This window comes from Podarcis bocagei (genome assembly GCF_964188305.1).
Source record: "Podarcis bocagei genome assembly, chromosome: 6".
Classification (NCBI taxonomy): domain Eukaryota; kingdom Metazoa; phylum Chordata; class Lepidosauria; order Squamata; family Lacertidae; genus Podarcis; species Podarcis bocagei.
Genome location: NC_138130.1, coordinates 41,989,410 through 42,001,492, shown reverse-complemented (window position 1 = coordinate 42,001,492; position 12,083 = coordinate 41,989,410). Strand labels below are relative to the sequence as shown.

General features: G+C 39.0%; 1 protein-coding gene across 4 annotated transcripts in view; it reads left to right on the top strand.

Moving 5' to 3' along the window:
• Positions 1 to 12,083, top strand: part of ADGRG2 (adhesion G protein-coupled receptor G2) — a 55,102-nt gene that overhangs the window by 11,564 nt on the left and 31,455 nt on the right. For 3 of the 4 annotated variants that reach the window (XM_081199406.1, XM_081199404.1, XM_081199405.1), the window contains exons 2-8: positions 690 to 808; positions 2,086 to 2,703; positions 8,438 to 8,491; positions 10,229 to 10,261; positions 10,577 to 10,630; positions 10,884 to 10,925; positions 11,635 to 11,705. In XM_081199406.1, coding sequence (XP_081055532.1) covers positions 691 to 808; positions 2,086 to 2,703; positions 8,438 to 8,491; positions 10,229 to 10,261; positions 10,577 to 10,630; positions 10,884 to 10,925; positions 11,635 to 11,705 — 990 coding nt within the window. In that variant the 5' untranslated portion in view covers position 690. The remainder of the gene's footprint in view (positions 1 to 689; positions 809 to 2,085; positions 2,704 to 8,437; positions 8,492 to 10,228; positions 10,262 to 10,576; positions 10,631 to 10,883; positions 10,926 to 11,634; positions 11,706 to 12,083) is intronic. The other variant, XM_081199407.1, reaches the window with a different exon arrangement.

Here is a 12,083-nt window from a genome sequence, read left to right as displayed (position 1 = left end):
AAATACTTTGTTTTCATACTTTTATCTGGGGAAACTCTTTCCACAACTATTGAGAACCCCCATGTTCCGTCATGGAAACCCAGCACATTGCAGAAATTGTGGACATTACCATTAGTTAGAGTGGGTTGGCAAACTCAGGGAGCTGATCTTGGGCAGGAAATTATTAGGTATTTACTGTATTATTATATTTTGCTGCCAGGGAATGGAATAGGCACAGGGGAGAGGTTTTTTTGCACCAGGTGTTAAAATAAGTTGGCCAGCTTTGAGTAGTGTTACCATGCCCCTTTAGTGGTTGCTTCTCTGTCTGTCATCAGTGTGTCTTGGGTTGGTACTGATTAAGACAGACCTGTTGTGCTTCACTGGTGCCCTCTATGAACTGAGACCATGAGCTATAATGTTGCAGGTGAAAATAACAACAGCCTATTTATCAAGGAAGCAGGCCCATTGTTACAGAGATGCTTTGAAGAAATTCCTGGGAACCCCAAAACAAAGTTTGAGAAACACAGACATAAGTAAAGGGGGCAAATCTTTCTCATGTAGGATAATTAATATTTAGAGCCAGACCTGACTAAACCATACTCAGAGCATATGTAAGTTCCGTGGTCCTACTCTGAGTATGACTTAGTTAGGTACTAAGTATTTAGCACCAAGTATTTAGTAGTTTTCAGATGTTTTCTTCTGCATTCTAGGATGATTGTCCATGGAGTATATCGTAACTGTGCTACAGGATTTCATGAAATCTTACTGAAATGTAAGGTTTCTCTCTCTCTCTTTTTCCTGCATTTGTTTCTGGCTTCTTCTGGCAAAGGTAAGATTTTATTTTCCATTATTTTTCCCTGGAAAAAAATGTCAGTTATATTTTCTTTTACAATAGTCTTGAATGAATTGTATTTTCACAGAAGTCAACCAGTGAAATGAATACATGTAATAATTCAATCCAAACATTTCTACAGCACTTTTCAAAGTATGCTGTCTGTCATACCATAACCCTATGGTAAGATAAATGCTTATGGTTTCAATATACAACGCGAAACTATTCTTTTCTCATTGGATACAACACAGTGCCTGATCTATCCTAAATACCAGGTATATTTGTATATCCATAACTGCAGAGGCAGATAGCTCAGGGAAATATGATAACAGATAACGCCAACATTTTGCCAAGTGGGTCATATGTTGCTTTGTGTCTGGCAGAAATGGGGTGAAGTGAAGAGGACAGGCTATGACTGAGGCTTGTTAGTTCTCATTCCAGATACACAAAGTAATGTCTGTCCAGTCTCTTAAATACATGGAGCACATTTGAATTGTGCTCTTATATAAGCAGTGTAACTCAGTCACAAAATGGTTCTAATTATGCTTCGGCCATGAGTATTGCACTTGGATGTGATTTACATGCACTTAATCATACCTGAAAACATGACAGTTAATCTGTCTAATCCTTTTCTTTGCTTCAGTAGATCACTATTTAGCATATTTCAAATTATTAAAAATATATGCATATTGGGAATGCAGATAGGGGTTAGTGCCAGGATTTACGTTTGCCTCTAGGATGTCCTGGGCTTTGTACATGAGAGAGCCCAAATTCCCTGGGAGAAGTCTATACAGTAACTCCTTCCCATGCCAATATGAATGCAATTTTCTAAGGGTTAATGATGATGTGCAAAGGAACTGAAGCTGAGGTTCTATCCATGTGGTATCTGCAATGTTTTTTTTCTATTAAAAATGTTTAGGGGTACTTTCATTTTCCTACTCATGTTGAAATACTGCCCCTCAATGAGGCCAAATGTTTAGATTCACAAAATGTTTAGGGGTATGTGTACCCCTGTGTCCCCCCAGAAAAAAGCACTGCCATCTGTATGGAAAGAAATGGTGCTATGCTCCCATGTCAGCCAGATAGCATAAGAAATCAGAAGGTGATGTGTATGCTAGGAATGCCCAGATGATATGAGGAAATCTGTGAATTTGAAACATAGTGCTACTTTGTCATAAGATTTCAGAAAGTCAGATACAGGAAGTCATAAAAGTGCTGCAGAAACTAATCATTTTTGTATAAAATGATTTTAAAAGTTTGTTTTCTTCTTGCAGCTGAGAATAATTTCTTAGGAAATTACAGAGCTGTGTTCAATACCTCATGTGAAGAAGTATGGACTTTGTCACCTGCAACGTCTGTGCCTGCTCTTATGAACTTCACATTCTGCATTCATCTTAAACTATATGACCCAAAAAACGATTGGACGGCATTCGTCTACAAAAAAGAACCAGACTGCGATCTACCAGCATCAGATTGTTATGAAATTGGGCTTACAGGAGGACAAGGCAAATTGACTGTTTGGCTATTTGGTGAAAATATAACCTGGGAAGAGAAACTGGATGAGGACACCTGGTACCAGGTATGCACAGGATGGCGAAGTGAACCGCAGCAAGTGAATATATATATAAATGGTACAGAAAAAATAAATGAAAAAATAAATATAACTCGGCCGCTTGCTGCAGGTGGGCAGCTTTTACTTGGTTGCTCACAGAAGCCTGGCACACCCTCAAATTCTTCAAGTGGAATGGTTGGTGAACTGTATTTGTTCAGAATGTGGCCTAAAGGAGAACTATTCCGTACTCAAAATTGCCAAGATGGTGCCACTGTTCGCTGGAGGAAGGATCACTGGGTCTATAATAAGACAGCACTGTACAGCAACTCTTTGCCATGTGGTAAGTAATACTGTGCCCTTTTTTCTGTTTACGGGGATGCCTTGTCTTACTGTAAGCGGTAGCTCATCCACTTGAGGCAAAATGGGAAGCGCTGCCTTTCCTTGCCCTGTTGTTCCCAAACTGTTGCCGCTGCTTCTCCGCTTGTCCTGCTGCATCCGCCTCTGGTGGAGGAGCAGCACCAGCATCGGTGCCGATTTCATGAAATATATTGCCCAATTTGGACAAGTTGTTACCAAAAGATCTTGCATGATTTCGGACATGATTTCAGCTGAAATCAGTACCAAAACTGCTGGTGAAGGCATCAGGGCAGGTAGCACACCCATAGGGCTGCTTGACTTGGTATATAACAATGGGAAACTGGGTAGACTATGGTCAGGGAGAAGGAGGGAACGGTCTTAAATTGTCTGGCGCTGAATTATCTCAGTACCATCTCACTGTGTTTTCATGTGCTGTTGTGTATTGGAAAGAATACACCTTTTCTCTGAAAGGCAGCTGTAGATGGGATAAGGGGTATGGCAGATGCTCAACAAGGCATGCACACTTTGCAAGCTGACTCACTAATTGGGAGGGAATGTGTATTCTCTCCTTGCAAGTGATATTCAGAGTCTAGAGGTGCTGCAGAGGCTCAGAAGGATGCAGGTGCTTCGGAAAACACACAATGGAAGGAGGTACATGTGCAGGATAATGTAATGGATTGGACCTAAATAAAACATGCTGTCTCTGCACAATACAGACTTCCTATCAAATCTCTTCAAATGTTTACTACATTTTTGTAATGTTCACCTGTGCAGTATCAACAGAGATACTGTACAAAGTACAAAGGTACTTATTTTTTCAGTTGAGATTGCTAAGATGACAAGAGAAGAGGTATGGATAAATGATAGGCATCTGGGCTGTATATTTTGGGAAGAGTGCCAGGAAGTTATGAAGGCAGGGTATGTAACCATGTGAGGTTCAGACATACATCTCCCTCCGAGCCCTATACCCATTTATAGACCCAGACTTCCTGTTTCCAAAAATATCTTTCTGCAGCTAAATACTTTGATAAAAGAAACAATGCTGAGATTATCAGAATTCCGTGCTGCCCTTACAGCCTGCCATTGCCTTTCCTCATATTATGGCTTACAATTAAATGTGCATGATGCAATTGCAGCTGTAAATAAAAAATGGAAGCTTTAAACTAATGCACAGAATGTGGTGGTATTGTATCATATTGTTGCATGCCATCCCAATTTTCGAGTGGTGTGAGATTCCAGGGGTTCCAGGCATTTACTCAGGGTTCACATTTCCTTTGGAATGAGGTACAGCAGAGATTGTGGTGTCTTTATGATATATGGTTTCTTTACACATATATACAACCTGAGCCTACAATGGAGGGGTTCACAACATTAACACCTTGCTTCTCCCTTAGCTGTAGCCTTGGATTTGAACAAAAATCAAACATCTCTTGCTTCCCAGCCCATTGCTTCCCAGCCTGCAGCTTTTCTTCCAGCTTCTAGCTAACACCGCTCAATTCTCAACTTTGTCTTTCTAACTACCAGTCTAGTACAGATCCTCTTTCTTTGTTCCTTTACCGACCCATCGCCAAGAAGCTAGCCTGGCTATTCTAGGAATTTGAATCATTGATTAGATTTTAACACTTACAGGCTTTCCCTTCCCCCAAACTCATAACAGTGTTATAGAATCATAGAATCATAGAGTTAGAAGGGGATCAATTAGTCCAACCTGCTGCAATGCAGAAATCTCAACTAAAGCATCCATGGCAGATGGCAATAGGAGATGTGACAGGTAAGGTAAAGGTAAAGGATGGTTAAGACCAGTCAAAGGCCACTATGGGGTACGGTGCTCATCCTGCTTTAGGCTGAGGGAGCCGGTGTTTGTCCACAGACAGCTTTCCAGGTCATGTGGTCAGCATGACTAAACCGCTACTGGCGCCTGGAGGACCATGACGAGTGCCAGAGTGCACAGAAATGCTGTTTACCTTCCTGCCGCAGCCGTACGTATTTATCTACTTGCACTGGTGTGCTTTCGAGCTGCTAGGTTGGCGGAAGCTGGGACAGAGCAACAGGAGCTCGTTGCGGGGATTCAAACTGCCAACCTTCCAATCAGCAAACCCAAGAGGCTCAGTGGTTTAGACCACAGCGCCAACTGCTCCCTTGATGCAGCACGTATAGTACCACTGAGTGGGTAAGATTGAGGATGAAGGTCTGAGACACCAGAGTAATAAGTAATGACACCTCTGGATCTGTAAGAAGCACCAGGGACAAAAGACAGTGAAACCCCAAAGCTCTGAACCCACTTATTGAGTAAGGCTAGTCTGAAGGGTGTTAAATTGCATTGTTGGTTGCTTTGTGTCCCATTTGATGCTGCATGCAGAGTTGTAAAATGATTCTGCCCAGAATATGACAAAAGGGGAGAAATGAAAGTGAGAGTCGTGACTGTCATCTGTCTATGGTAAATTATTCCTTTTTTTATCTAGTACAAGCAGCTGTGTAGCAAGTGCACCACAATGAAAGTGCTCTGTACTGTTTTCCTGTCCCTTCGTCTGGATTTAGAAATTAAGAAATATATATATATATATCTCAGAAGAATGACTAATCACAGGAAGAATGCTGCAGCTCTAGAAACCGTACCTGCTGATTCACATACCTACTTCTATCTGCATGTTATCATAAGAAAGAGCTCTGATCATTTAACCTTTTTCTTTTTCCTTGTTTGTATTTTTCATACTGAAGTTACTGCCTAGAAATCACTCTGCTGGAGAGCACAATGTAACAAGCACCTCACCCTCTTGTCTTTGTGGAACATGCAAATAGGTCTTATGCAGTGTTTACCTCAGCCATGCATAGTCAATACCTTTATGCTACAAAAAGGTGTATGGATGTCTTGTTTAAGTATTCAAACCAGATTTTTCACACAAGTTAGCTTTGACTAATTTCTGTCCAAACTAATACAAGAAAGTGAGAAACTTTGATTCTGTTCCTGTTCCTGTTGAGTTTTAACTACAAGTTGAACAACATGTGGCACACTCTGACTGCATTGGCTTCATGAGGATGTTCTTTTGTGACCACCAAGTCTGGATGCCCACCTCCCCTCAAGTGTGGAAGTAATAAGCAGTTTGGAAATGTTTTAGATTAGCTGCAGTTTGCTGTGTCATATAAACAGACAAACCATGGTTCATCTTAACTATGCTTAATGGAAACAAGCCAACTTCTAACCATAGTTTATAAAGCTTGCTTGTCTTCATTAATCATGCTTAAATCAGCTACAGTTTAGGTTTGAAATGACACCCTAAACTACAGTTAACTTTTAAAAGGAGCAGTCTGTTCCTCACAGCCATGTTGGAGGGAAAATATTAGAGAGAGGTTAGGCTCTTTCTTTCGGAAATGTCATGTTCCTTGCTAGTATAACAGATCTGAACAAAAGTTTTTGTCCCTTAATTAATTTGTATTGCATTATTTATTTATTATATATATTATTAATTTAGTAAATTTATATCCCACCGTCTCAAAGGAGCCTAGGGTGGCAATCAACAAGTGATAAAACAATGAAAACATCTTAAAAACAATTCCAAAACAGAAAGTCTTGCGGGAAGAGGAAGGTCGTCAGAAGGTGCTGAAAGGACAACAGAGGTGGTATCTGTCTAATATTTAAGGGAAGTAAATTCCAATGGTCAGGTCTCACAGCTCCTTATATTGTGCAGTACAGACTTCCTAAAAAGATGGCATCTGCAGGAAGCCCTCATGTATAGAACACATTGATTAGCTGCATATTTAAGGCATGAGATGAATATTTCAAGTTTCCTGGTCCCAAGCTGTATAGGGCTTTATTATACACCAAAATCAGCACCTTGAACTTACCTCTGTAGCTAATTGGCAGCCAGTGAAATTTTTGCAATGATTAAGTTGTGGAATGCTCCCCCCAGGGAGGCCTGCATAGCACAAATGTTAATGTCTTCTTGGAGCCAGGTTAAGACCTTTTTATTTGCCTGGCCTTTTAAGGTTAATTTTAGACCAGTTTTAAACGCTGGTGTTTTAGGTTTTTTAAATGTGCTGATGTTGTTGTTTTTAAATGATTAATGAGGTTGGTTGTTTTTTAAAACTTTAAGCCACACTGAATGCCCTTGGACTGCAGATGATGATGATAAATAAATATGAGCGCACAACCAATATCCTGGAATACGGTCGTACTTTGGTTGCCAAATGCCTTGGAACTCATACATTTCGGCTCCCAAACGATCAAAAACTGGAAGTGAGTGTTCCGGTATTTGAACGAATTTCGGAAACCAAACATCCGGCACGGCTTTGGCAGCTTCTGATTGGCTGCAGGACCCTCCTGCAGCCAATCGGAAGCCACATCTAGGTTTTCGAATGGTTCCAGGAGTCAAACGGACTCCCAGAACGCATTCTGTTCGAGAACCAAGGTACGACTGTGCTGAGATTGTGCAGGCATCACCATAGGGGACGCCGGGGAGGATTTTTTAAAAAAATCCATCCCTGTGATTGATGGATCCATGCGGTTACTTGACAAGGGGGAGCCTTTATTATACTTATACCCGGATCCTGAATTGCGCTTTGTTTTATTGCCAAACTTTTCTTTTTTCCTCCCTCTTGCATTGAATTATCAGGAACATCTAATTACCAAGAGATGATTGTGTGTGGGGGGGGGGCGGGGGAGTTTAGAACTGTAGGCATAAAAGTGTGCCTGTCTTCAGGTTTGAGAGAAGTATGGAGGTTTTGCATTCCTATCTTTCTTTGGGTTTTAAAAAAAGACTGTATGTTTGGCTGGCAGCGGTGAGAATAGGTTGCTGGACTAGGTGGGTCATTGGCCTGATTCATCAGGACTTTTTTTTTTACTGTAGTGATTAAGTAGATGGCAAAAGTGCTATTTTTGTAACATCCATGTATGCAAAGTAGTCAGTGGCCTCGTTCAGAGGTAAGACTAAACCATATTTTAGCACTACAGTGAGATTTGGTCCCATGCATTCTTTTATCCCTTCTCTTCCCCTGGTAATGGCTGAAAGTAGAATGGAAACATTTGATTACCAATTTAAACTAATTATGGTCTATTGTTATGTCCAAACTGGGAACTATACTTAAGTTTTAATAGGTTTATTCAAACAAGTTAGAATTATAAACCATGGTTTGAAGGTGGATGAGTCCGACAAATCAGAGTTGGCTGAAATATGTGAGCCCAAGGCTTATTCAGGCCTAGTCCTCTAGCACTAAACTATCCTGTAAAGTTACGTCCAAACAAGACCAGAATGTTTTAGGTTTTGGTAGGTGATTTTTATTTTTATTTTGAAATCAACTCCTTTGTTTGGAGCGAACAACTGATACATATGTCACTCCATTTTATGAATTTCTGCATATGAAAGAATAAATGTTTGGAAATGTTTTGTTTTTAATGTATAAAAGTTTAACAAATTTTGTGTGTTTCTTCAATATCACCTTACCTTTAAACACACAACCTAATTTTGGGTTGCTATGTATTATTCCATGATATGTACCCGAACTGTTCTCTCTGTGTGAGGATGGGGTGTTTTTGGGGCGGGGGGAGTGTTTGTTGTACCTGTCCAACTTGAACATTAGTTACAATATGGTTAAATAGTTTCATATTGCCATCTTGTGGTCAATAGTGGTAGCTGAACAATAATTGTATTCTGTTTTGTTTTAAAGGGCAAACAAAAACTTTTATTTAGCCTAACGAATGTATTAAACTGTCTCCCACTCAGGCAATGCTGGCCGTATCTCACCAAAATTTGGAAAAGCTCCAGGAAGTACACCAGGTATGTCTATTTTTATTTTTTTAAACTTTACTTCAAGAAAAGTATTATAAAATATAACACACCATAATGAAGATGAAAGATGCAACTGACGCCCCATTGGTTTACAACAGATTGCAAACTGTATCTGGTGTCAGCCTTTTAAAAAATCTGCTCCTATACATGGATATGTACATTCCTCATTTTATTATACAACTAGATAAATTATTTCCATACTTAGGTGCTAAATGTGTGCTGCTTTTACTCAAGGATTTACAAAGAGGAATGATCTATGGTGTTGAAAGAAGTTAGTATATCATAATTAGGTTTAGCAAGAATTTCTACTTCAGATGATTTAATTTCTAAGGCATTTCATGAATATTGGTGAATATAAATCATTTTTAGTCATGTTATTTGTTTACCTACCTTGCATGTTATTTTGTCTTGTTCTGTTAAAAGCAATAACTCTGGAAAGAAAAACACCTCCAAGCTACACAATAATCACAGCTTCTCAGTGTTATAATCAGTATAAATATTTTATGTAGATTACAAGGACATCTTTGCGAGTGATAAAGAAACACTGACAGCTGACACAAGAGTAAGGCTCCTTCTCTAGAGGCATGACCCCTAGCACTGTTGCCTTTACAGTGGTACCTTGGTTTAAGAACAGCTTAGTTTATGAACAATTTGGAGTAAGAACGCTGCAAACCCAGAAGTAGATGTTTTGGTTTGTGAACTTTGCCTTGGAAGCAGAACATGTTCCACTTCCTGTTGAGTGTGTTCCATTTGTAAATTAAGTCCCCGGCTGCTATGGAAAAGCACGGCCTGGTTTAAGAATGCTTTGGTTTGAAAACGGACTTCCGGAACGGATTAAATTCATATACCAAAGTACCACTGTATATTGCAACTGGCTTTCCACACTAATGAGTATTTTGTTTCTTTGTGTATATATCCCACTAAGCTCTGTCCGCACTTGTGGGCATGACATAACTGTTGTGCAACTCAGCACACATTTACTATAATAACCCTAGTGGTGGGTATCATTTTATTTCCCTGTTTTTGTTGCTAAAACACTTTTCCATTACATTTTTTTTTAAATAAAGGTGTAGGGCAATCAAAACGTGAGATTGCATTTCAGGGTGGGATGAAACCAAAAGAGTGTTAATAAAATCTTTACTAATTGTTGTGCTAACAACCCAACAAGGCTTCTACTGCTAGAAGATCCAAAGAACTGTTTAAGCTTATAGAAGACACTGCAATCGCTTGTCAGAAGTTTTGACATCTTTGAAAAGCAGACCCCTGTGTTTTACTACAGACTGCTTCTGGAACTCCCCCCACAGCTGCAAAAGCAGCTTCTCATACCGCTAGGCATTTTTAGGAAAGCAAGTCTAAAATTCCCTCCTGCTCACAGAACTGCTTTCACATTTATTTCGATCTTGGTCATAGGGAACAAACTTTCGTCTTATAGCATACACATAGTAGACAAAGTTATATCCAAAGCATATTTTAATCCATTCATTTCTAGGTTTATAAATGAAAGGTAAACTATTTAAAAATTATTTGTGCTTCTCTATATTTTCAATTTTAATTCAAAAAATTCTTTATTTGCAGCAGACTCATCCATTGTCACTTTTGTCACCTACCCTAACAGTGCCACAGGCAAGATTTCATTCATATTTTTGACATAGAGTAGGCTTGCCTTCTTTAACTTTTCCTCTTTAATTTTGCGGTTTGCAATGATTTTGTGTTTTATATTCTTAGATGTATCTTCAGAGGAAGCTCTGAATACTGAAGGTAAGAATTGCTTGCACAGAGGATGTATGTAAACTGTAGCTAACTTTTTGCAGTGCTTTTAGTTTGAATAGAAATAGGCCTTGCCTCTTGTTAAAAGCTAAAATACTGTCACAGTCATATTTTGATGTAAAATGAGCATCTTTCTCTTTGTTAAAGCCAGCAATGGGATTTGGGGGTGTGTGTGGTACAATTCCGTTACAATTATTATTTTATACTAAATTGCTAAAATCAAAATAATAATGATGTATGGAGTGTGTGCAGAGGAAGGATCTGCAAAGACCTGTCTATTAAGAACACGAATTTCCCTTGATGTAGACAGAACAATATACACTGGAAACACAGCTATGTCAACTTCTACAACTGTGGTTGGTAAGGTATCAAAATTAAAACCTATTACATATTAGTGTCACATTGTTCTGTCTTCGCTATGTGTTCTGTCCCCACATTTATTCCACTAAATGTAGGCCCTCGCTCAGTTTCTAAAGACAGAAATATATCACTCCCATTTTGATTGCATGCTAGGAGCTGCACTAGAAGTAGGTAGGATAATGAGTGAAAGTTATTATAAACTTATTTTATAATGTTTGAATTAAACTTTTCATTCCCTTTTTTAAAATTCTAGACAATCATGCATGCAACTTATCATCTATCTGCCAAGACTCAGGTTAGTGACCTTCTCTTACTTCCATTTTAGATTAGCTTTCTTTCAGCTGAAATTGTAGAGTTTAACTGTGTTTAGTTCCAAAGTTGAAACAGAAACTTTTTGTGTTGTCCGCTCACATGTGGAAGAAATGGAAAGGAGCGTTTTGTTACCTCCAAGGCTGATGCAGGCTCATTTTCATAATTTATTCATATAGAAATTTATATCCTACCATTCTAATGCAAATGGTATGGCATACGGCAATTAAAAATATTGCCTCTTTTTGAAGCAATAGTAAAATGAGACAGGGCAAGAAGACAGATAAAATAAGATCATAAAAGCATGTGATTATTCTTAAACACTTGCCAGAATTAGCAACAACCTTCAACAACCAGCAAAAAAAGTGAGAGCTGGAGCCAGGTGTTCCCTAATCTGGGTGTGGTCATAACTAGGTATCTCTAGTCCTACCCAACTCTGCTTCAGCAAGATGGGGCACGGAGAAGGGCCACTCATTCAGATCTTATATAGGAGGCAGATTCATATAGGATGGCTTGTGGTGTGGCCAAAGACTGTGTGGAATAGTCATCCAAATTTTGCATCTGTGCAAAAGAACAGAGGGTCAAATGATTTTTGCACAAGGAAGCTTAAAAGTACAAGCAGAGGTAGTATATGTTTTCTGTTGTCAAAATTATTCTAAACCAAGCTATTAATAATGACGACTTTTACTTTTCAGTCTTCTACACGGGCACTATGAAATTTCAGTCCAGGGGAAACAGCTCTAATGCTTTCTATAACTTAACACTTGTAAGTCTCTTCATTTTGATGAATTGCTATTCTGTGATCCAATTTTGGTTGCAATCTTAATATTATGATTATATCCTGTGATGGTATTGGGAAAATTATATGCTTGTATCAGGAAAGAGCCACCAGGCGGGTCCCCTAGAAAAAACTTGTGTGATTGATTGGGTAACTTTTGATATCAAGTGGGTATAGGGCCGGATTTAGGTTTGATGAGGCCCTAAGCTACTGAAGGTAATGGGGCCCTTTATATGTCCAACTGTCCTTTGTCAACAACAAATTGACGCTGTTTTTTGTATTGAATATATGCTATATAGTAATTTATGGACCTAATAGGTCCATACACAACACAAAACACTGTTGCTGCATGTAGGTTTTATTTTA